This window comes from Pistacia vera, unplaced genomic scaffold (assembly GCF_008641045.1).
Source record: "Pistacia vera cultivar Batoury unplaced genomic scaffold, PisVer_v2 Contig1066, whole genome shotgun sequence".
In the NCBI taxonomy this organism is placed as follows: Eukaryota; Viridiplantae; Streptophyta; class Magnoliopsida; order Sapindales; family Anacardiaceae; genus Pistacia; species Pistacia vera.
Window position 1 is genome coordinate 15,533 of NW_022195100.1, and position 24,069 is coordinate 39,601.

Genomic DNA, 24,069 nt, shown 5'->3' on the forward strand with positions numbered 1-24,069 from the left:
TATTTGTTTATTTTCCAATGATCTCATTGCAACAGAACCAGTATTATATTATAATGTTAGTTGCTCTCTCTCTATCTCTGGAAGATTACACAAGGAAATGCTAACTTATCATATTACTATTCTCTTTAGTTGAATCAACATTGTTGCATCAATAACCAGTAGAATCCCGCATTGCTGGATACTGGAACTTGGGTTTCCTTTTATATACACATCAAAAGGCATATAGAACAACCTAACAACAGAACGTAACTCTAAGAAGGAAGAAGGGACATACTAATTAGTTTACAAAGAGAGCTACTCCAGACCTTACTGCATTTTTGTTATTCATGGCTGTCAAAAGAAAGCCCAACAACAGGTCTGGTGCATTTGAATTTCGGGTTTCTTGATCTATCAAAGACTAGTAGTTGAACAATATTCTTGATAAAAAATCATTTATTACTATTTGTACACTCGATCGTATTTAAGGTATGTTGTGAGGTGGCAATTGATTTATGCCCACGTGGAAGTCAAAATACAACTTGGGCAATCAAAGTCATTATGCTAAAAGCTAAGGGGCAATTCTGTAACATCTAGTCTTCAATAAACCTAATCCAAATTAGGTTTTGCTCATTTTCAGTTTCTCTCGAGCTTTCTTTCTTGGGTTAACACAGAGAGAGAGTTTGTTACGATTTGCTGGATGTGTTGGAAATCTGAAGAGCGTTGATGGAATCAATGGTGGTGGTAGGTCTTAGCTGGATTATTCCTTCTGTTACACTTTCTGTATAAATCTGTCTCTAATATTTGGTTATTGAGTGTGGTGTATGAGAGGTGATGAGATCTGGGTTTTTACAGAGGCTTTTGTGCACTGTGTAAAGGGTGAGCGTAAATCTCTATAAGGTTCTCTATTCTCATAGTAAAAGCTGCTTATTGCCCTGAAGAGTGGATGTAGGTAATATGTAAGATTACCGAACCACTATAAATCATTGTGTCTTTTATTTTTCTAGTTTATTATCTGTTTATTCTTGTGATTTATCTGCTGTGTTGGATGTTTGGATTGCATCTTGTTTTTGTTTGGTCTCTTTAATTGCAACAAGTGGTATCAGAGCTAGGTTCTTATTCTAGCACCTAGGTTTTTTCCTAGGTTAAGAGATCTTTTGCGAATTTGAAACATCTAGGCTTAGATCTGATTTTTCTGTTTACAGCTACAATTTTAGGGTTTCTGTTTAGTCTCGGGTAAATTGGGCTTTTTACTCTGGGCATCTATGAAGGGTAGGAACCTGGAAAATGTTTAAGTTTGAGGTGGAGAAATTCATAGGGGATAATGATTATTGATTGTAGAAGATGAAAATGAGGGCTATCTTAATTAAGGATGGTATGTCTAGTACTTTAGAGGGTGAGGATAGTTTACCAGACTCCCTATCTGAGAAGGAGAAGAAAAACCTGTTAGATAAAGCCTACAATACCTTAATCCTAGGTTTAGGGGATAAGGTCTTAAGGGAAGTTAAGAAAATGAAAACACCAGCTGAAATTTGGGAAAAACTAGACTCCCTATACCTGTCAAAATCCTCTCCTAATAGGTTAGTTTTAAAATAGAAACTGTTCAGTTTTAAAATGGATGAAAAAAAAATATTAGGAGAAAATATGAATGACTTTATGAAACTTATACAGGATCTAGAAGGGCTTAGTGTTAAGATAGAGGATGAAGATCAAGCAGTGATCCTTATTAACTCACTTCCAAAAATCTTTTCTAACTTTGTGGACACCCTTAAGTATAGCAGACAAACCCTTAAACTAGATGAAGTAGTGGTAGCAATTACTGCTAAGGATGCTGAATTTAAAAAGGAAGGTAAACTAGATGGTGAGAGGTTTTATGTAAGAGGAAGATTTAATAAGAAAGGCCACAAGAAGGGAAATTTCAGGGGCAGATCAAAATCTAAGTCTAAGTTCATTAGGAAATGTTTTCACTGTCATAAGGAAGGTCATTTTAAGAGGGACTGTCCTGATAGGAAGAAAAAGCAGGAGAAAAGATGCTAGTGGGAGTGTAGATATAGCTTCTGATGGTTATGAGAGTTCTGATGTGTTAGTAGCTTCTGAAAAAGAAACTGATGCTGAATGGGTACTTGATTCTGGCTGTTCTTTTCACATGACTCCAAATAGGAGTTTTCTGTCAAACTTTAAGAAACTAGAGTCTGGAAAGGTGTTGATGGGAAATAATGCAGTTTGTAGAGTCTTCAGAATAGGAGATGTAAGGCTGAATTTGCATGATGGAAGTTCAAAATGGCTCACTGATGTTAGATACATACCAGAGCTAAAAAGAAACTTAGTTTCTTTAGGAAGTCTAGACTCAATTGGCTATAGTTATAAAGCTCAAGGTGGAGTCTTTAAAGTAACTAAAGGGTCCTTAGTTGTAATGAAGGGTGAGATGAGGAATGGGCTGTATATTCTAAATGGTTCAACCATCATTGGAACAGCAGCAGTATCCTTATCTCAGAAGTCTAATAAGACAACTTTATGACATAGGAGTTTAGGGCATATTAGTGAAAAAGGATTATTTGAGCCGGGTAAGCAAAATGTTCTAGGAGGAGATAAAGTAGAGAAGCTGGTTCTGTGATCACTGCATTTATGGGAAGATGAACAAAATCAGATTTAGTGTGGGAAACCACTGTTCCAAGGCTATTTTAGACTATCTCCATTTAGATGTATGGGAACCAACTAAATATCCATCTTTAGGAGGTTGTAGATATTTCATCAGCATCATAGATGACTATTCTAGGAGGGTCTGGATTTATTTCTTGAAAACTAAGGGAGAGGTCTTTAGGAAATTCAGAGACTGAAAGATTATGATTAAAAACCAAACTAGGAAGATAATTAGGATACTTAGAACTGATAATGGATAAGAATTCATAAATTAAGAGTTTGATAATCTATGTAGGGAAAGTGGAATTCGGAGGCATAGGACAGTAAGACACACACCCCATCAGAATGGTTTAGCAGAAAGGATGAATAGGACCATTCTAGAAAATGTTAGAAGCCTATTATCCTGTTCTAAGTTACCTACTAGTTTTTGGGCAGAGGCTGCCCACACAACTGTTTACCTAATAAACTGAATACCTTCCTCAGCTATTAGTTTTAAACACCCATGGAAAAAGGGTATGGGCATCCTGCAAACTATAGTAACCTTAGGGTTTTTGGTTGCACTGTTTTTATTCATGAAAAAACAGATAAGTTACAACCAAGGGCTATTAGGTGTATTTTCTTAGGATATCCTGATGGGATTAAGGGTTATAATGCTGGGATATTGAAGGGAAAAAGTGTATTATTAGTAGAGATGTGAGGTTCAATGAAGATGAGATTGGGTGGTTTGAGTCAGGAAGAGAGTGACAATGCAGATAAGACAGAGGTGTTTAATCTGGAGCTAGATGGAGATATTCCAAGTCTGAACAATCCTGTTACAGAATCTGTTTCAGATTCCCATACCCAAGAGGATGAACCTAGTTTAGGTGATAATGATGATAATGATGATGGTGGACATGACTTACAAAATTATCAACTAGCTAGAGATAGAGAAAGAAGGGAAATTAGACTACTTAGGAGGTACTCACATGCCGACATGGTAGCATTTGCTCTTCAAGTTGCTGAAGAGATTGATGATGAACCTAGAACTGTTAAGGAAGCCATGTTTAGTAAAGATTCTAAGGAATGGAAACTTGTCATGCAGGAAGAGTATGAGTCTCTAATAAAAAATCAAACCTGGATTCTTGTTAACAAACCTAAAGGCAGTAGGGTGGTTAAGTGTAAATGGGTTTTCAAAAGGAAAGAGGGTATACCAGGGGTAAAAGCACATAGGTTTAAAGCTAGATTGGTAGCCAAAGGTTTCACACAGGTTGAAGGAGTTGATTATAATGAAATTTTCTCACCAGTTGTGAGACATACTATTATCAGAATTCTCTTAGCCTCAGTTTGATTTAGAATTGGAGCAATTAGACATCAAAACTGCTTTCTTGAATGGTGATTTAGAAGAAAGAATCCTGATGGAGCAGCCTGAGTTGTTTGAAAAAGGGTTTACAAACCAAGTTTGTTTGTTGAAAAAATCACTATATGGATTAAAGCAGTCACCTAGGCAGTGGTATAGAAAATTTGACTGGTTTATGGTGAATGCTGGGTTTATTCGAAGTAGCTTTGATGGTTGCTTTTATTTTAAGTGTTTGTATCGTGAGTGCTACATTTATTTGGCTTTGTATGTGGATGATATGCTTTTAACTTGTAAAGATCTTTATGAAATTGCTAGATTTAAGGAAGAGATGAGTAGACAATTTGAAATGAAAGACTTAGGGCAAGCTAAGAAGATCCTAGGAATGAATATTGAAAGGGATAAAAAAAATGAAAAACTGATCTTGTCACAGAAAGAATATGCTGGAAAAGTCATCAGGAAGTTTAACATGAGTAATTTCAAACCTGTCAAAACACCCTTAGGACAGCAATTTAAACTCAGTCCAGAACAATGCCCAGAAACAGAAGAAGAAAGGAAGGAAATGGCTTGCATCCTGTTTGCAAATGCAATAGGGAGCTTGATGTATTTGATGGTTTGTACCAGACCAGATTTAGCCTTTGCAGTTAGTTCAGTAAGTAAGTTTATGAGTAATCCTGGGAAGAATCATTGGGAAGCTGTAAAATAGGTGCTTAGGTATGTGAGGGGTACACTGACTACTGGTATTGTTTACAGTAGGGGGCAAAATCAGGGGAATATCATTGTAGGATATGTGGATGCTGATTATACAGGAAATGTAGACAATAGGAAATCCATGACTAGTTTCTGTTTCTCTTTTTGGAATAATCTGGTTTCTTGGAAGGCTAATCTGCAGGCAATTGTTACTTTGTCAACTACGGAAGCAGAATACGTTGCCATTACAGAGATTGTCAAAGAAGCAATGTGGCTCAAAGGAATGCTTGAAGAAATGGGTTTGAACCAGCAGCAGGTTCCAATTAAGAGTGACAGCCAAAGTGCAATTTTTCTATGCAAAAATCAAGTGTTTCATGAGAAATCAAAACACATTGATGTCAGGTTGCATTTTATAAGGAATCTGATTGAAGATAAAGCCATTAAGGTGGAGAAGGTTCCTGAGATGAAAACCCAGCAGACATGTTCATCAAGTCTGTTGTTTTGGACAAGTTAAGGCTCTTTAAGAGCCTTCTGCACATTGAAGAAAATTAGAAGGAATTCCAGGGCAATAAGTGAGGGCAATGATCAAGTGTCAAGGTGAAGATTTGTTGTGAGGTGGCAATTGATTTATGCCCACGTGGAAGTCAAAATACAACTTGGGCAGTCAAAGTCATTATGCTAAAAGCTAAGGGGCAATTCTGTAACATCTAATCTTCAATAAACCTAATCCAAATTAGGTTTTGCTCATTTTCAGTTTCTCTCGAGCTTTCTCTCTTGGTTAACACAGAGAGAGAGTTTGTTACGATTTGCTGGATGTGTTGGAAATCTGAAGAGCGTTGATGGAATCAACGGTGGTGGTAGGTCTTAGCTGGATTATTCCTTCTGTTACACTTTCTGTATAAATCTGTCTCTAATATTTGGTTATTGAGTGTGGTGTATGAGAGGTGATGAGGTCTGGGTTTTTACAGAGGGGTTTTTCGCACTGTGTAAAGGGTGAGCGTAAATCTTTGTAAGGTTCTCTATTCTCAGTAAAATCTGCTTATTGCCTTGGAGAGTGTATGTAGGTAATCTGTAAGATTACTGAACCACTATAAATCATTGTGTCTTTTATTTTTCCAGTTTATTATCTGTTTATTCTTGTGATTTATCTGTTGTGTTGGATGTTTGGATTGCATTTGGGTTTTCGTTTGGTCTCTTTAATTGCAACAAGGTATATATTGTCTTAGGCTCCGTTTGGTTCCTTTTTGGGAATACTACTATTAGTATTCCCAATAAAGTTAAACAGTAAAATAACAAAAACTCACAATATTATTCAACTTTTTTTAAACCCCTTCAATTTGTTAATTTAATTAAATACCCCTAAATATTTTTTTTAACAAATTGTAAAAACACCCCAACAACCCACGTTTACCAGATTCCGGCCACCATTGCCGGAAGATGGTTGGAATCTGGTATAACAGTGCACTACCGACTGAATCTGGCCGGTAGTGCACCGATCTAGCCTTTTCTGGCTAGATCTACGGTGGATCTGGCCAAAAAAGGCCAGATCTAAGGCCAAAGATCTGGCCGTAGCCAGTTGTCAACGACGGCCAACATATGGTCGTCGTTGACCATCAACAACGACCATATATTGGCCATCGTTGACTAGCAAATATGGCCAGATCTAGCCATCAATGGCCAGATCTAGCCGTAGATCTGGCCTTTTCTGGCGAAGGCCATGTCGGCGCATGACCGGTAAGATCCAGCCGGTCATGTGCCGATAAGGCCACTACGGTCACCCTCCGACGGTGGTGGCCGGCTGTCCATATTTTTTGGGTGAATTGTGGGTGTTTTTGTTAACTTTTAATGTTTTATTATAGAGGTGTTTAGTAAATAAATAAATATAGGGGGTATTTTTATTAATTTTCAAATCCTACATCGTAATACCCGCCCAATTCAGCTTTTTTTAACTTTTTTCACAAATTTTTTCTAAAAAGTGTAAAAAAGTAAACCAAACGGAGCCTTAATATTTGATGTTATCTATTATTTTATCTTCGAGAGTTCTGGGGAACAAGGTACAAAGTAGAGGTGGGCATTTGGGACTGGCCCAAAACCCCAGCCCCAAAACTCGGTCCTAGGAGGCCTGGTCCCAAAATGGGACCATGGCTAAGGAGGAGGGCCTGGGCCCAATTTTTTTTTTCAATATAGTCCCTATCAAATTACCTAAAACCCCCTATCATTTTTAAAATAAACATAAAATACAAGGGTTAAAATGAAATTTGACAAAATTTATTAAAAAAAATGGTTTTAAAATAACCGTTGGCTGCTGCAGGTTATGCTTTATTTTTAACTGTTGGCTGGCAACGGTCACAGCCAACGGTTATAAGTTATAATATAAATTATAACTTTTTTTTTTCATTCCCCCCGCGCCCCCCCCCCCCCCCCCCCCCCCCGCCCGCCCCCCCCCCCCCCCCCCCCCCCCCCCCCCCCCCCCCCCCCCCCCCCCCCCCCCCCCCCCCCCCCCCCCCCCCCCCCCCAACCACATTATAAATAACCCTAAGATCTTTCATTTTTTCCACACCAATCAATCTCACTCCAAATCTCCAATCAATTTCTCATTTTAATTTTTCTCATTCAATTTATATTTATATTTATAATTTACATATTATTCAATTTTTTCTATTTTTCAATATCATCATTTCATATTATATTTAATTTAATTTCTTTCATTTTAATTATTTATTATTATCATAAATTTATAATGGTTCTCCAAATAATTTTACGTTCCATCCACCGAAGAAATGGAAGGCTTTAATCCATTTTCACCATTTCCTCTAGAGGAAGCAGCTGCAATTTCACAACCACATCGGTCGGGACGAGGTGTAGCCAAACACATGTGAGCTGCGAGTCAACGGGCACGGGCATAGCCCAACCCCCTGACCATCAAAGAGGGTCGTGTCCGATGTATGGCGATACTCACTAAATCAAAACGGCCAAAGACAAATGGGGAGGGGAAGAATCATGTGGGATAGTAATTTTTGTGGAACCATTATTGGCGCTGAGAATGGGACTTCGACAATGCGACGACACCGTAGAGAAGAAGCACCCCCAAATAATGCAGTTGCCCGATGAATCTTCAAGCGGATCAGGTAGACAAATTCAAACTCCACTTAATTTTAATCCACAATCCTCAACTCTCTCAACATGGCAATACAATTGTTGCACGAGAGGAAATAGCAAGATATATAGTTGCTACGGACTCTCCCATTTGTTTATCTGAAAATCCTTTTTTTATTCATATGGTTAAAACTGCATTTTGTCAGCATATAACGCTGTTAGTAGAAGTACAAGTAGAAAGATATACTAAAACTTATAACAAATAAATAATAAACTTAAAAAAGAATTTCAAAATTTTAGGAATATATCTATTGCACTTACATCAGACATATGGGCTTGTAGATCAAAAACCGATTTTTTAACTGTCATAGTACATTTCTTAGATCATAATTGGGGTTTACAACAAAAATTGATAGGTTTTAAACCATTATATGAAAAACATAGTGCTGAAACTATTTATTTTACAATTCTTGAAGTTTTGCAAGAATATTTATTAACTGATAGACTTGTAGCGCAAACGCTTGATAATGCAGCTGCTAACACCGCGGCAATTTCTTTATTTGAAAAGAAATTGGATGCGCGTGGTGAAGACAGATTTTTTCACCAGAGATGTGCTTGCCACATCATCAATTTGATAGTTAAAGCAGGTTTAGATGCTATACATTCGAAGATGGAGAGGGTGCGCAGAGCTATCAAATTTATCGTCAGCGGTAGCAATAAAAGATGGCATGAGTATGTCAAATATTGTAAGCAAGAGGACCCACCGGTTCGACCTTTGAAGTTATGTACAGACATGCCTATCCGTTGGAACTCCACCTATCTGATGTTGGAAAAAGCTTTGCCAACCGTGAAACAAATTACAGATTTCGTCAACTGGAAGAACCATCCAGAGAAAGTTGTCAGCTATGATAATTGGGCGGTTTGTGAACTTTTTTATTCATTTCTTCAAATTTTTTATGATGCTACTAATACATTAAGTGGTATTTATTATCCAACTACTAATTTAGTGTTAGATATTTTACTTCAAATTTCTAAAACTTTTGCTCAATATAGATATAATAACATTTTAAGTGAAATTGTTTCAAAGATGGAAGAAAAATATGAGAGATATTGGTTAGATATTCCATTCTTATATGGATTAGTCCTTGTTTTAGTCTTTAGATCCTAGGTTTAAATTACACGTAGTTAACTGTATAATTACTAAGATAGACCATCATTTAAGACATGATTATACATCTTATTTGACTAACTTTAAACAAAAATTGGATAGCCTTTTTTCTTTATATGAGAACAGGCATAGTGGAAGTGGAAGTGGAACGTTCAGGAGAGAGGATCAGGACCTTAATGTAGCCCTCCGTCAAGGATCGAGCAAGTGGACGTATGTGGAACGTGGTGGAAGTAGCAGCTCCAGCTCATACATACATGGATCAAATGAGCTGAATCGTTACCTACAAGTGGACCTGTCCTATATGACGATGAAGGAGCAACATGATATGGATATTGTTCAGTGGTGGAACCAACATGAAAGTCGATTCCCTATTGTAACCCAAATGGCACGTGACATTTTATCTGTGCCGGTTTCTACAATTGCATTAAGTCAACATTTTCAACGACTGGTAAGATTGTTGAAGACAGAAGATGTTCTTTAACCGATGAGATGATTGAAGTGATAACGTGTTTACTGGATTGGACTCATGTAGAAAGAAGACTACAACAACACCCTGAAGATCCCGAACTACTCGAACTCCTTAGGAATACTGATTTAAATGATGTAAATATTGTTGACAATGAAAATAAATAATTAAATTAAAAAAATATTTAATTGTTTAATTGTGAAGCGTGAATGTGTGAAACGTGAATTTATATTAAAAATTAAAATTAACTATTAATTAATTAATTAATTTATTATTTTTTAAAATTAATTAAATTTTTAAAAACTTATTAATCTATCCTTAAAAAATACTAAAAACCTCCTATAAAATTTTGTTTTACCCCCAAAATATAAAAAAAAGATCAGGGGTAAAAAAAAATTGTCCAGACCCATAGGACCGGTTCAAGACCGGTCCTAATCCTAGGCCTATAAGACCAGTCCTAGAACTAGTTTGGGTCCTTATTTTGCTCATGGACTTGGGCCTGACCCGATCCCAAACCCATGAGCTATTGGTCTCATTTGGGACCAGTCTCAAACGGGGCCGACCCAGGCCTGCTTGGGACTGGTCCCTATCCACCTCTATTACAAGTTGTAAATTGATGTCTACCCAATGTTATAAATGTTCCTCCAATAGCAATATTAGCATATAAGAAATTTGTGCAAGCACACATCAATCAGTGTATTGTACTTGTCAGTTGTCTTGTCACCATTTATTTGTATGATTATCAATTTCACCTCCCTTCTGCTTTGTTAGGCATTCTGGTGAATTTGACATTTTGATATCATCATAAAAAACTGTAAACTCTGAACATGTATGCTGAACCTTAATACTCATTTATTAAGAAGTAGAAATATGTACATTCGTGGAGTTGAATTGAATTAAAATTTTTGACGTATAACAAAGACCCAAACCTGCTCTTTAAATAGAAAGAAAGCATCACATTTCATCAATGGCAACCTACAGTGATAGCAATAAGGATTACGACATGCAACTTGTTTAATTGTTAATTTCATGCATGTCATGTCATTTCATTTCCATCATTAAAGAGAGGTTAATTTTAATTTTCCTTTCTTCTCAACGAGAAGATAAAATTTCTGTGATATTAAAGGTTTAAAAAAGAGGCTAATGTTGTCATCTTAGAAGATAACATTACTGTGATATTAATGGTTTAACGCAAGTACTCTTGTCATCTTAGAAGATAAATTACTGTGATAATATATTACTGGTTTCAGATAACAGCTAGTTTTATCATCTTGGAGATTCTCTCTTCTCGACATAGACATAATCTCAACATTCAATGTCGAGATTATAATTACCGTAATTATCTTGTTTCTTATCCTTTCAAGTCTGCATTATTGTTTTTGTAGCCTATAAATACTGAGGAAAGGGGCAACATTTGCAAGAAACATAAAAATGCAGAAAGCTTGGTGCTATGAGGAATATGGTAGCAAGGAAGTCCTCAAGTTGGGGGAATTCCCGCTTCCTACTCCCCTGCAAAACCAACTACTCGTCCAAGTACGAGCTGCTGCCTTGAATCCTATTGATTCCAAGAGGCGCCAACGACCCATATTTCCTTCTGACTTTCCTGTGAGTAGAAATTAATACCACTATTACGTGTGAGAACAAATATATCAGCACGTAGAGAGAGACGAGAGGAAAGGATGAGGCCATGAGGGGAACTGGGATTTGTGAGGGCTTGTGTGTACATATATGATTGGTTTAATTTCTCTGTATGCTGATTTGTCCATTTTCTTTGTCTGAATTGTCGTCCTCGTTTGTACCAACATCATGTGTTGGATACAATTCCGTGCTCTGATCCTACTAAGTACTGACTAAAACTTTTATGTGTACAGATCAATGGAGAAAATTTTAGGACGTGGGAATTGTTTGAAGGGTACACTGACCATTAACTGGTTATTTCGATGTACACATGGATGTTGACCATTTTAGAATATTTTTAGATTTATTAGAAATTAGAGACTCACTACTTGGAATTAATTAAGCAGAAAATGACTAAACTTGGACGGAATTTTGTAATAACTTAATGTTTAGAGTCACACACTTAGTTTTGTGGTAATTTGTGATTTTTCTGGTACCCTGGTCATAAAAATATTTTATTGGTAGTTAAGGAACCAATAATATTGCAATTTATGTGGGTGATTGATGTGTGCCTATGCAGGTTGTTCCTGGCTGTGACATGGCGGGTGTTGTGGTTGCAAAAGGCAGCCGTGTTACAAAATTCAATATAGGTGATGAGGTCTATGGCAACATCCAAGACTTTAATGCGGAGGGAAAACTAAAGCAGCTTGGGACTCTGGCAGAGTTCATAGTGGTGGAAGAGAGCGTGGTTGCGGAGAAGCCCAAAAACCTTTCATTTGAGGAAGCTGCCAGCTTGCCTCTTGCCGTTCAGACGGCAATAGAAGGCTTTGAAACTGCAAAATTCAAAGAGGGGCAAACAATTTTTATAGTCGGTGGAGCAGGCGGTGTTGGTACTTTAGTTGTTCAGCTGGCGAAGCACTTGTATGGAGCTTCCTATATTGTGGCTACAACCAGCACCCCAAAGGTGGAATATGTCAAAAATTTGGGAGCTGATAAAGTTATTGACTACAAAAAGACTAGTTATGAAGAAATTGAGGAGAAATTTGACTTCCTCTATGATACAATTGGTAAGTTTTCTTATTTTAATTTTTACTACTATTACTATAATTAAATCTTAATTGCAGTTTGTGGCTTTATGTGGATTGGGAATCTTTATTTCAGGTGACTGTAAGAGTTCTTTCGTGGTAGCTAAGGATGATGCACCTATCATTGATATAACATGGCCTCCATCGCATCCGAGAGCTGTTTACTCCAGCCTGACAGTTTCTGGAGAAAACTTAGAGAAGCTCAGGCCTTGTTTAGAAAATGGAAAGCTTAAAGCTGAGATTGATCCTACTGGCCCATATAAGTTTGAAGATGTTGTTGAAGCTTTTCGATATTTAGAAACTGGAAGAGCTAGAGGAAAAGTTGTCATCTCTGCCTTCCCTTCACAGCATTTCCCCTCTCTTATTTCATGCGAGAGCCAGCACAATCTTACTCCTGAAATGGTTCCTCTTGAAATGTCTGTTTACTGAATGTGTATACACTAAAAATTTGTAAAGTTTATTTTTGCCTTAAATTCTCGTTGAAAGTCAAGCCGTTGACTGTGTTTATTTATTTGGTTGTTTTGTTTCCTTGTTATGTATTAGCTAATGTATCTTTTTTTTAGGAGTTTTTTATTTTCTTAATCATTCTTTTCCTTTTACAAGAAGATTGAATTCTTAATTGTCAAATCTTCTTGATTTATTTTTATTTTTTCCTTTAAGAGAGATTCTTTTCCAGAATTATCTCACCCTTGTTACTTATTTATTTGTCTTCTTTATTCAGTAAAATAACAGAAGAAGAAATAGAGTCTGTTTTTTCTCCTTCTTCAAGTCTTTATTTTCTACATGAAATCAGAGCAGGTTTAATCTTGAATCTTTAATCTTCATCATCGAGTTTTTCCTACTCGTTATTTTTTGGTCTTTCAAATCTTCATGCCCAAATACGAACCAACCTCCAGTATGGTTACAGAAAGTAATTCTTCCTCAACTTCTTCGGGCATCATCGTTCCTTCATCTCCTTTTGTTCAAAATATGGAAGCCACCAATGTTCCTATTACCTCTCATAAATTAAATGGACAGAATTATGTCCCATAGTCTCAATCCCTCTTAATGTTCATTCGGGGGAAAGAGAAATACGACTACCTCACTGGTGATTCTGCAGCCCCAGAACCAACGGCTCCTACCTACAAGAAGTGGTTGGCAGAAAACAACATGGTTATGTCATGGCTCGTTAACTCAATGAATATGGACATTGGCGAGAGTTTTCTGGCATTTGAAATTGCTAAGGAGTTCTGGGATGCAGCCAAGGAGACTTACTCCGACATCGAGAACACTTCTGAGGTGGCAGAGATTGAAGGGATTCTCCATGATCTGCGACAAAGGGATCTTACGGTAACTCAATATTTTAATATTCTTACTCGCAACTGGCATCAACTTGATATGTATGACGGTTCATAATTGGTCATGTACTACTGATGGATTATTGTACAAAAATATTGTAGAGAAAAAACATGTTCACAAATTTTTGCTACGTTTGAATAAAAATCTTGATGAGGTCCGTGGAGACTCATGGGAGCAAAGACATCACCTAGTCTCAGAGAAGTTTTCTCTGAAGTCCGACGGGAAGAAAGTCATGATGGGGTCACCTCAACATCTGAGTGTAGTCGAAAACTCTGCCTTTTTTCACTAAGGGAACTCAGTCTGCCCCTTCAGATAATCGTCAGAAAATTAAAGGAGGAAGACCTTGGTGTGATCATTGCAGAAAACTAGGACATTTGAGGGAAACATGTTAGAAATTACATGGGAAGCCGTCTGATTGGAAGCCAGCACGTCAAATGGAGAAAGAAGGCCGAGGAAATCACACCTCCATAGAGGAGCCACTATCACCTGAAGTAAGTCCTTTTAATAAGGAACAAATGGAGATGCTTCAAAAATTATTGTCTCTTCTTCTGTCTACTCAGTCACAAATTGGTTCGTCTTCAAATCATGTCATTGGTTCTAGAACCCTGGCTCACAAAGGTAATTCTATGATCATTTTTTCTGTGTATAAGAAACAAGACAAACCCTGGATTGTGGACTTAGGAGCATCTAATCATATGATGGGGGATGCAACGGTTTTTAATACATTTAACTCATGTCCAAATGATTTAACTGTTAGAATAGCAGATGGTTCACTATCAAAGGTTACTGGTTCAGGTTCAATTGTGTTAGCAAAAGATATCACACTCAATTCTGTTCTTTTTGTTCCTCACTTGGACTGCAATTGTTGTCAATTAGTAAACTTACCAAGGATCAGAAGTGTGTTACTAATTTTTTCTCCACTCATTGTGAATTTCAGGATTTGGATTTGGGGAAGACGATTGGCAATGTTGAGGAGTGCTCTGGACTCTATATCTTTAAGGAGTGCCCACTTTCACAAGAACAACCTCAAACGGCAGTTAACGTTAGTTCTTTTTCAGTATTTCATCAAAATAATGATAATACTATTATGTTATGGCACTATCATTTAGGTCATCCCAATTTTATGTACCTCAAACATTTATTTTCTTCGTTATTTAATAAAAATCCAAAATCTATTGAGTATGAAATCTGTCAATTATCCAAGCATGTCCAATCTCATTTTCCTATTCAACCTTATAAAGCATCTAGACCATTTTCTATGATTCACAGCGATATCTGGGGTCCGTCAAAAATAAAAAATGTAATAGGTGCTAGGTGGTTTGTCTCATTCATAGATGATTATACTAGATTAACCTGGGCGTTTCTTATGAAAGACAAATAAAAAACAAGTCGAATCTTTAAAAATTTCAAAAATATGATTCAAACCCAATTCCAATCACAAATCGAAATCCTAAAGTCTGACAATGCTAAAGATTACTTCAACATCGTTCTAGGGAATTCCTATCAAAAGAAGGGATAGTTCACTTGAATTCCTGTGTAGACACCCCACAACAAAACGAAATCGCTGAAAGGAAAAATAGACATTTGTTAGAGGTAGCTAGGTCGCTAATGTCCTCCACAAATGTACCTAAATTCTTTTGAAGGGAAGTTGTTCTTACAGCAGCATATCTTATCAATAGGATGTCTTCTAGGGTGCTAAAATTTCAAACACCATGTCAAACCCTTCTAAAATCTTTTCCGACTACTCGTCTTATTTCCATTATTCTACCTAAAATTTTTGGATGCTCTGTCTTTGTCCATGTCCATCAACAATATATAAGTAAACTTGATCCTAGGTCACTCAAGTGTATCTTCCTTGGTTATTCAACAAATCAAAAAGGATATAAGTGTTACTCTCCTGTCACAAGAAAATTCTACAATTTAATGGACGTCACCTTTTTTGAGAATCAACCATACTACCCCAAAACTGATATTCAGGGGGAGAACTCAACTCAGGAATATTAGTTTTAGGACTTTGAGTCATTCCTAGAGTCACCCATCACCATAGAAAATCACATTCCTCTAGAGTCATTTAGTCAGCCTCAACCTGCAGAAAACACCAAGTTCATTGTTGATTTGCGGGATACGGAGCACATCCAAGAGGAAACAAAGGAAAGAGCACTTTCTCAATAAAACCATGAACCAAGTCCTAATCCTCCCGAAATTCCAGGTAATAATTTTGACTTAGATGGTTTTGTTGATTCTGAGTTAGAAAATGAGATATTAAATATGCTCATAGTTTAGAGAAAATGGGTTCGGTCATGCACTCAACATCCCATTGGAAACTTAAATTATTTCATATGATGGTTTGTTTCCTTCTTTTCATGCCTTCACTAGTAGTCTTACAGAGATACAGGCTCCTAGCAATATTCAGGAAGCCTTTGAGTGTCCTAAGTGGAACGTTGCCGTTAATGAAGAGATTTAGGCACTAAGAAAGAATGGAACTTGGGAAATTACTGATCTTCCGAGAGGTAAGAAAACTGTTGGGTGTAAGTGGATCTTCACAGTGAAATATAAAGCAGATGGTAGTGTGGACAGGTATAAAGCTCGTTTGGTTGCCAAAGGATTCACCCAATCTTATGGCATTGACTATCAGGAAACTTTTGCTCCAGTTGCCAAGCTCAACATTGTTCGTGTACTTTTATCCTTGGCAGCTAACCTTAATTGGTATTTGCATCAACTAGATGTGAAAAACGTCTTCTTCAATGGTGATCTAGAGAAGAAGTCTATATGGATATTCCTGATGGGCTTAAGACATCATCTAACTCCAACAAGGTTTGTAGACTTCAAAAATCCTTGTATGGACTCAAGCAATCTTCGCGGGCATGGTTTGAGAGATTTACTAAAGCAGTAAAAGGTTATGGATATTCTCAGTGTCAATCTGACCATACTTTGTTTGTGAAGCACTTCCTTGAAGGGAAGATGGCCATTATTATTGTTTATGTGGATGACATCATTCTAACAGGTGACCATGAGGAAGAAATTAGTCTTCTCAAACAATTCTTGGATAAAGAATTTGAGATCAAGGACCTAGGGAATCTTAAGTACTTCCTGGGGATGGAAATTGGTAGGTCAAGGAAAGGCGTCTCTATCTCCCAACGTAAGTATATTCTGGATTTGTTGAGTGAAACAAGAATGCTTGGTTGTAAACCTGCCGAGACCCCCATGGATCCAACAGTCAAGCTTGAAGTTAATGACGGGAGTGCTTCTGTCGACAAGGGATAGTATCAAAGCCTTGTGGAGAAACTCATCTATCTCTCCCATACTAGACCTGACATCAGTTTCTCCGTCAGTGTATTCAGCTAGTTCATGAATTGCCCGATTGAGAGACATATGACTATTGTATACAGAATTCTGAGATATCTCAAGATGACTGCGGGTAAGGGTCTATTCCTCTTAAGAACTTTTAAGAGAAATATTGAAGTTTATTTAGATGCAGATTGGGTAGGATCCATTATAGATCGACGATCAACTTCTGGATATTGTTCTTATGTGTGGGGAAACTTGGTGACTTGGAGAAGCAAGAAGTAATCCGTTGTAGCCCGTAGTAGCGTAGAAGAAGAATTTCGAGCTATGGCACATGGAATTTGTGAAGGAATTTGGTTACAAAGATTATTGTTAGAATTAAAGGTCACCTTGGAGCATCCTATGGAATTATACTGTGATAATCAAGCTGCCATCAGTATAGCCAAGAATCTGGTTCATCATGATCGAACTAAGCATGTGGAGATAGATCGACATTTTATCAAAGAAAAGATTGAAGAAGAAATTTTTAAGGTTAACTATACTCCGACAACCGATCAAACTGTAGATATTCTCACAAAAGCTCTTGCTCGAGCCAACTTCAAAGACTTTGTAGAGAAACTTGGTATGATCAACATCTATACATCGGCTTGAGGGGGAGTGTTGAAAGTCAAGACGTCGACTGTGTTTATTTGGTTGTTTTGTTTCCTTATTATGTATTAGTTAGTGTATCTTGTTTTTTTAGGAGTTTTTTTTTTAATTATTTTAGGAGTTTTTTATTTTTTTAATTATTCTTTTCCTTTTATAAGAAGATTGAATTCCTAATTACTAAATGTCTTCTTTATTCAATAAAATAACACGAGAAGAAATAGTCTGTTTTTCCTCCTTCTTCGAGTCTTTATTTTCTACAATTCTAGTATATGTATTGCCCTGCTAATGTTGTTGAACTTGATTTGGATCAAGTAAAATGTGTAGCTATTGCAAACCAATCAATATTGTACTACCGGTGATCCAATTAAATGATATGTCACAGTACATTCCCGCACCATATTACCTCCTCATGCACTGGATAAAAAAGACGTCAACTTCGTTAGAAATTGCCAAAGAGGATAAATCTCTTCCCTCTGAAATTGTGATTCAAAATTCTCCGTAAATGAGTGTTCTGAAATAATATAGAAATAATGTTATCCCTTTATTTTTTGTGGTTATTTTTAGACAATAAAGGCGGCCTTTCTAAAATATAACAGAGCGTGAACAAAAGGGAGCTTCCACGCATGAAATTTAGGTATTATTTCAGATGCTTTTTCCTTTTTTCAAAACAAAGCTAGATATATTACTTCTAGGGATGGATTTCTAAAGATTTTTCAACATATACGAGCTCTTGCAGATAATCAATATTTTCTATTGTTCCTTTCTTTTTTGATAACATAATTAAAAATACTAAGATGAACATCCTCTTAACGATCTTCACCTTCACTACGTCTTCAATTCTCATTCTCTTCTCTTTTCTCATACTCAAAATCTATTCCGGAAAATCTATCAAAGACCCTAGTTATCCACCAGTAAATGGAACAGTCTTTCATATGCTCTTCTACTTCAACAAACTTTATGACTACCAAACTCAATTTGCCAAAACTCAACGAACTTTTAGGCTTCTTTCTCCTGAAAACAGCCAAATCTACACCACCGATATACGAAACATAGAACATGTACTAAAATTAAATTTCGGTAAATATTCAAAAGGGAAGTATAATCAAGATATTATGACAGATCTTTTTGGCCATGGGATATTCAACGTGGATGGAGAAAAGTGGAGGCAACAGAGGAAACTCGCTAGCTTTGAGTTTTCAACAAGAGTTCTTAGAGATTTTAGCTGTGCTGTGTTTAGAAAAAACACTGCTAAGCTGGTCAAAGCAGTTTCGGAGTTTGCTACTGCGGGTCGGATCTTCGATATGCAAGTAAGTGTTCTTAAGATTAAAATATTTTATTAAGCATAACATGTATAAATCCTAATTATATTTTAATGTTCTCCCTTTGCAGGATGTACTGATTAAATGCGCTTTGGATTCGATGTTCAAAGTCGGGTTTGGAGTTGATTTGAATTGCTTGGATGGGTTAAGCAAAGAGGGGACTGAATTCATGAAAGCCTTTGACGATGCAAATGCTTTGGTGTATTGGCGATATGTTGATCCATTCTGGAAGCTGAAAAGGTCTCTTAACATCGGTTCTGAAGCGTCTCTTAAGAACAATCTGAAAGTCATTGATGAGTTTGTGAACAGACTTATTAGAACTAAGAGAGATAATCTGACGCTGCAACAAGATTTTGTGAGTTATATTGATCACTACCTTTGTTCTAATTCTATTATTACTTGAATTAAATTAATTCATTTTAATTTTTTTTTCCTAATTTCAAGAATCTAAAAGAAGACATACTATCAAGATTTCTGGTGGCGAGTCAAGAGGATCCGGAGAAAATGAACGATAAATACTTAAGGGACATAATATTGAGTTTTATGATCGCTGGCAAAGATACTACTGCCAATACTCTCTCTTGGTTCATTTACATGCTCTGCAAGAATCCTTTAATACAGGAAAAGGTGGTGCAAGAAGTAAATGATATCACTGGTAATGATGGGAAAGAAACAACCAACATTGATGATTTTGTGGCTAATATAACCGAGGAGACACTTGAGAGAATGCAGTATCTCCATGCAGCATTAACAGAGACTTTGAGACTATACCCTGTGGTCCCTGTGGTAAAATTTTATTTTTAAAGATCAATTTAATTTTCTATATGTTTTTACTTATTAAATATTCTTTGAATTTTGGGTATACAAGGATGGAAGGTGTGCAGAAATAGACGACATTCTTCCTGATGGATTTAGGCTAAAGAAAGGAGATGGGGTGTACTACATGGCCTATGCCATGGGTAGAATGTCTTATATTTGGGGAGAAGACACTGCAGAATTCCGTCCTGAAAGATGGCTCAAGAATGGAATTTTTCAACCTGAATCACCTTTCAAATTTGTATCTTTTCATGTTAGTAATCTCATTTTTTTCTATTATAATGTACGCTTGTCTAACAGATTCAATATTTTAATATGTATTTACATTTGCAGGCTGGTCCTCGAATTTGCCTCGGAAAAGACTTTGCTTATCGTCAGATGAAGATAGTAGCAATTGCCCTTCTTCGCTTCTTCCACTTCAAATTGGCCGATGACACAAAAAACGTAACTTACAAGACAATGTTTACGCTTCACATTGATGGAAGCCTCGATCTTTATGCAATTTCAAGGAATAGTTGATGGATATCAAAATGTGACGCCCAAACAGAAGAAAAAGGAAAAACAATCTAGTTTTTATTTGCAGGAAGCGTATTGCACTTAACTCTTGCATTGTCAGCTCGGGCTTCTAATAATGTTGGATTATTGTGGCTATTCTGATCTCTGTAGGTAATGAACTTTGTAGCCTACTATTGACATTACCTCTAAATAAGTATCTGCTGCACATTAACCTTTCGGTTACTGCTTGTTCAATATGAAGTGTTTTAAGGCTACTGCCAAGTGCCAAGCTCTGTGAGGAGAGACATTTAGTTTTAAGAAATTTATTACAAAAATTACTTTAATCTTTACATCTAATTTCGACCTTTGTTTGCTAAGTAACTTGATATGTTTCATGTTGTTAAAGGAACTGTCAAGGGTGTTCCAATCAGAATGCGATGAGAATGCTGTTTATTGAGTACTGCGAGAGAGGGAGTCATTTGGAAAAAAAATTGGAACTGATTAAAAATCCAGAAGAGAGCGACAATATGATCAGGACCGATTGTACCCAACAACAGATAAATTTATATTTATCCCAGTAATTGGCATGGCCTGCTTAGCATATATCTGCTGGCAACATCGCAAAAGAAAATCGAACTAATAAAAAGAAAGAAAGAACCTCAAAAAGATCCAATTGTTAGTCAATTTATCAATATTTTAACAAATTCCTGTCTCAATACCTTATTTGCACCGTTGTGTCCTGTAAAGAATGTGTTAAACAGATGATGATGAATTCTCTAATGCCCTGAAAGAAGACTCCGTCTCTTAGCCACCAAGATAGAGAATCTCATCGCTTAAACCTTGACGTTTCAACTAAACTCCCGTTTTTTGTTTTTAAATAAATATTCACTTTCAATAACGAACGTAAGACTTTAAAATTAAAATTATCAATTATTTACAGATTGGACCAACTCAATATATAATTAAGGATCATCTGATGATCCTCCATTCACAACAGGAAAATAAAAATATGGGTATCATCTTAATTATCTTTACCTTCATTGCATTGTCACTTCTCTTTCTCTTCTTAACCCTCTCTTTTCTCATTTTTAAAATCTATTCTCGCAAATCTATCAGAGACCCTACTTATGCACCAGTAAAAGGTACAGTCTTTCACCAGCTCCTCTACTTCAACAAACTCTATGACTACCAAACTGAAGTTGCCAGAAAACAACAAACTTTTAGGCTTCTCGGTCCGGAACAAAGCGAAATCTACACGACCGATATACGAAACATAGAACACATACTGAAAACAAATTTCAATAAGTATTCAAAAGGTGATTATAATCAAGATATAGCCACGGATCTTTTTGGCCAAGGAATATTTATAGTCGATGGAGAAAAGTGGAGGCAACAGAGAAAGCTAGCAGAGTTGAGTTTTCAACTAGAGTTGTTAGAGATTTTAGTTGTACTGTGTTTAGAAGAAACGCTGTTAAGCTAGTCAAAACCGTTTCCGAGTTTGCTACCGCGGGTCGGGTCCTGGATAGCAAGTAAGTACTAAGTATCTCCAATTATTTCATTTTGAATATTTTACTGCATGTAACTTAACGGTATAATTTCTTATGGGCCTAATTATGTTTTTTGGTAGGATTTACTGATGAGATGCACTTTGGATTCCATATTCAAAGTTGGGTTTGGTGTTGATTTGAATTGGCCTGGATGGATCAAGCAAAGAGGGGACAGAATTCATGAAAGCCTTCGATGATTCAAATGCTTTGGTGTATCAGCGATATGTTGATCCATTCTGGAAGTGAAAGGTATCTAATATTGGCTCTGAAGCATCCCTTAAAAAGAATATCAAACTCATTGATGGTTTTGTGCAAAAACTTATTAGCACCAAGAGAAATCTTCTAGCCACGCAACAAGATTATGTGAGTTCTGATAATATCATCCGTGTTATTAATTCCATGTATTTGTTTTTTTAACTTAATTCCTAAGGTTTGACCATTATTAATTTTCTGTTTGAAGAATCAAAAGGAGGACATACTTTCAAGATTTTTGGTGGCGAGTCAGGAGGATCCAGTGAAAATGAACGAAATACTTGAGAGATATAATATTGAATTTTATGATAGCCGGAAAAGATACAAGTGCTAACACACTATCTTGGTTCTTCTACATGCTCTGCAAAAACCCTTTGATACAAGAAAAGATTGTGCAAGAAGTAAAAGATGTCACTGGTACTGGTATCAAGAAAAAGAAATTAACCTGATGATTTCGTTGCAAACATAACGGAAGAAACACTTGAGAGAATGCAGTACCTTCATGCTGCCTTGGCAGAGACCTTGAGGCTATACCCGCAGTTCCTGTGGTAGGCAATTATTTTGAAGTTTTTTTTTTTTTTTTAATTTTCTGAGTAATAGGACAAGCTTAATTTTGATATGAAATTAATTAGGCCAAAGTACCCTATAGATAGTGGTTATATTGAGTGGTAGTGGCGTTTGTTTAGACAGGATGGAAGGTGTAAAGAAACAGACGACATTCTTCCTGATGGGTTTCGATTGAAAAAAGGAGATGGTGTGTATTATCTTGCTTATGCAATGGGTAGGATGTCTTATATTTGGGGAGAAGATGCTGAGGAATTTAGACCTGAAAGATGGCTTAACAATGGAATTTTTCAACCAGAATCACCTTTCAAATTTATAGCTTTTCATGTCCGTAATATCCCTTTCTTAATCAGCTATTGCATTATATCTATATCCCAATCACACAGTTTTAATATTTGAATTTGTTCTTATTTTCCAGGCTGGTCCAAGAATTTGTCTAGGGAAAGACTTTGCTTACCGACAAATGAAAATACTATCAATGGCTCTACTTCGCTTCTTTCACTTCAAATTGGCTGATGAGACAAAAAATGTAACTTACAAGACCATGTTCACACTTCACATTGACGGAAACCTCCATCTTTGTGCAATTTCAAGGAAAAGTTGATGGGTTTTAATATATATGTTCAAAAATAGAATGCGATGAATTTTTATTATGTAAATAAGTTTTATGTAATTGGTGTGGTGCTTGCACTGTTAGCTTTACCTCTATGTAATTGTTATATTAACCATTAATAGGCGCGGAATGTCACAGGCCTCAAAATGAGCCGAAGATCCTAGACGTTGTTCCGTAAATGCTCTTGTTATATTGAGCCGAATAGCCACTCAAAGAATGGCATTGCCAAAGTGATGTCAACTAGCTTACTAGCTTTTGACTTAAAAGTATGTCCATGAAAGCTACTCTATAAGTATGATGGTCACAGTAATAATAATAATATTTAATATTGAAAAATGTTATCCTTACAAAGACCCATATAAAGAGGGCTACAAAGTGACATCATCCAGAAGAAAAAATAAAGAAAAAACAGAAAAAGAGAAAGAGAGAGAGAGATAAATCATAAAAATCAAGAGTATAGATTGTCTTTATATGTCCCTTTGTATGTGTCTTTGTAAAACTAACATTGCTCATTTAACATTTTATGTAGTTCAAAAAATACAAGTAAATGAGTTGAATTAGAACATCATACAAGGTGTCGATAAATGAACTGATATCAAGATTTACTAGCAGGTAGCAAACGCAATACCACTATTGTTTGTTTGTCAGGGTAATTAAAAAAATAAAAATGGACGTAGAAGAGAATGAATGCTAACTAACACTAAGTTGTCTAACGGTTAATTAGGACTTTTGGGTGTATTATTCAAGTGGTTTTTAGTTCAATCTACCTGGATTGTTAATAGGTGTGGCCACTGAGAGGATTTATCCAATTGTCAACTTTAGGGTCCTGAAAGATTAGTGCGTGTAAAAACAAAAGAAGAGAATGAATGCTGTCAAGCAGTTTTGGCTTTTGGGGTTTGCCAGTCGTCTTGAGTTTTCTCCTACTATGTACCCATCCCATGCGCTGGATTGACAAAGATCAAGTTAATAAATAAATTAATATACTGCCAAGTGCCAAGCCCTGTGAGGAGAGAGATTTAGTTTTAAGAAATTTATTACAAAAATTACTTTAATCTTTACATCTAATTTCGACCTTTGTTTCCTAAGTAACTTGATACGTTTCATGTTGTTAAAGGAACCGT

General features: G+C 36.4%; 2 protein-coding genes and 1 pseudogene across 3 annotated transcripts; all 3 read left to right on the forward strand.

Annotated features, from left to right (window-relative positions):
- Positions 1–10,763: 10,763 nt before the first annotated feature.
- On the forward strand, positions 10,764–12,766 carry LOC116131113 (2-methylene-furan-3-one reductase-like). Its single transcript, XM_031416751.1, has 3 exons — positions 10,764–10,974; positions 11,567–12,053; positions 12,148–12,766. The coding sequence occupies exons 1-3, from the start codon at positions 10,801–10,803 to the stop codon at positions 12,498–12,500; spliced, it is 1,014 nt and encodes a 337-aa protein (XP_031272611.1). The 5' UTR covers positions 10,764–10,800; the 3' UTR covers positions 12,501–12,766.
- Positions 12,767–17,960: 5,194 nt separating this feature from the next.
- On the forward strand, positions 17,961–20,539 carry LOC116131167 (cytochrome P450 704C1-like). Of its 2 annotated transcripts, XR_004128219.1 has the most exons (6): positions 17,961–18,649; positions 18,732–19,016; positions 19,106–19,447; positions 19,530–19,730; positions 19,811–20,143; positions 20,379–20,539. XR_004128219.1 is itself a non-coding variant. In XM_031416808.1 (5 exons), exons 1-5 carry the CDS (start codon positions 18,137–18,139, stop codon positions 19,994–19,996), a joined length of 1,527 nt encoding a protein of 508 aa, XP_031272668.1. In that variant the 5' UTR covers positions 17,961–18,136; the 3' UTR covers positions 19,997–20,279. The 2 variants fall into 2 exon arrangements, 1 of the variants encoding a protein (XP_031272668.1); XM_031416808.1 differs by lacking the exon at positions 20,379–20,539 and having other exon boundaries at positions 19,811–20,279.
- A 441-nt stretch (positions 20,540–20,980) lies between these two features.
- On the forward strand, positions 20,981–23,142 carry LOC116131191 (annotated as a pseudogene).
- Positions 23,143–24,069: the final 927 nt, after the last annotated feature.

Coding starts and splice junctions, on each gene's coding strand:
- LOC116131113 (XM_031416751.1), top strand. CDS start 10,801: ATGCAGAAAGCTTGGTGCTATGAGGAATATGGTAGCAAGGAAGTCCTC. Junction 10,975..11,566: donor TATTTCCTTCTGACTTTCCT/GTGAGTAGAAAT, acceptor GTGCCTATGCAG/GTTGTTCCTGGCTGTGACAT. Junction 12,054..12,147: donor CTTCCTCTATGATACAATTG/GTAAGTTTTCTT, acceptor TCTTTATTTCAG/GTGACTGTAAGAGTTCTTTC.
- LOC116131167 (XM_031416808.1), top strand. CDS start 18,137: ATGAACATCCTCTTAACGATCTTCACCTTCACTACGTCTTCAATTCTC. Junction 18,650..18,731: donor GTCGGATCTTCGATATGCAA/GTAAGTGTTCTT, acceptor CTCCCTTTGCAG/GATGTACTGATTAAATGCGC. Junction 19,731..19,810: donor TCAAATTTGTATCTTTTCAT/GTTAGTAATCTC, acceptor TTACATTTGCAG/GCTGGTCCTCGAATTTGCCT.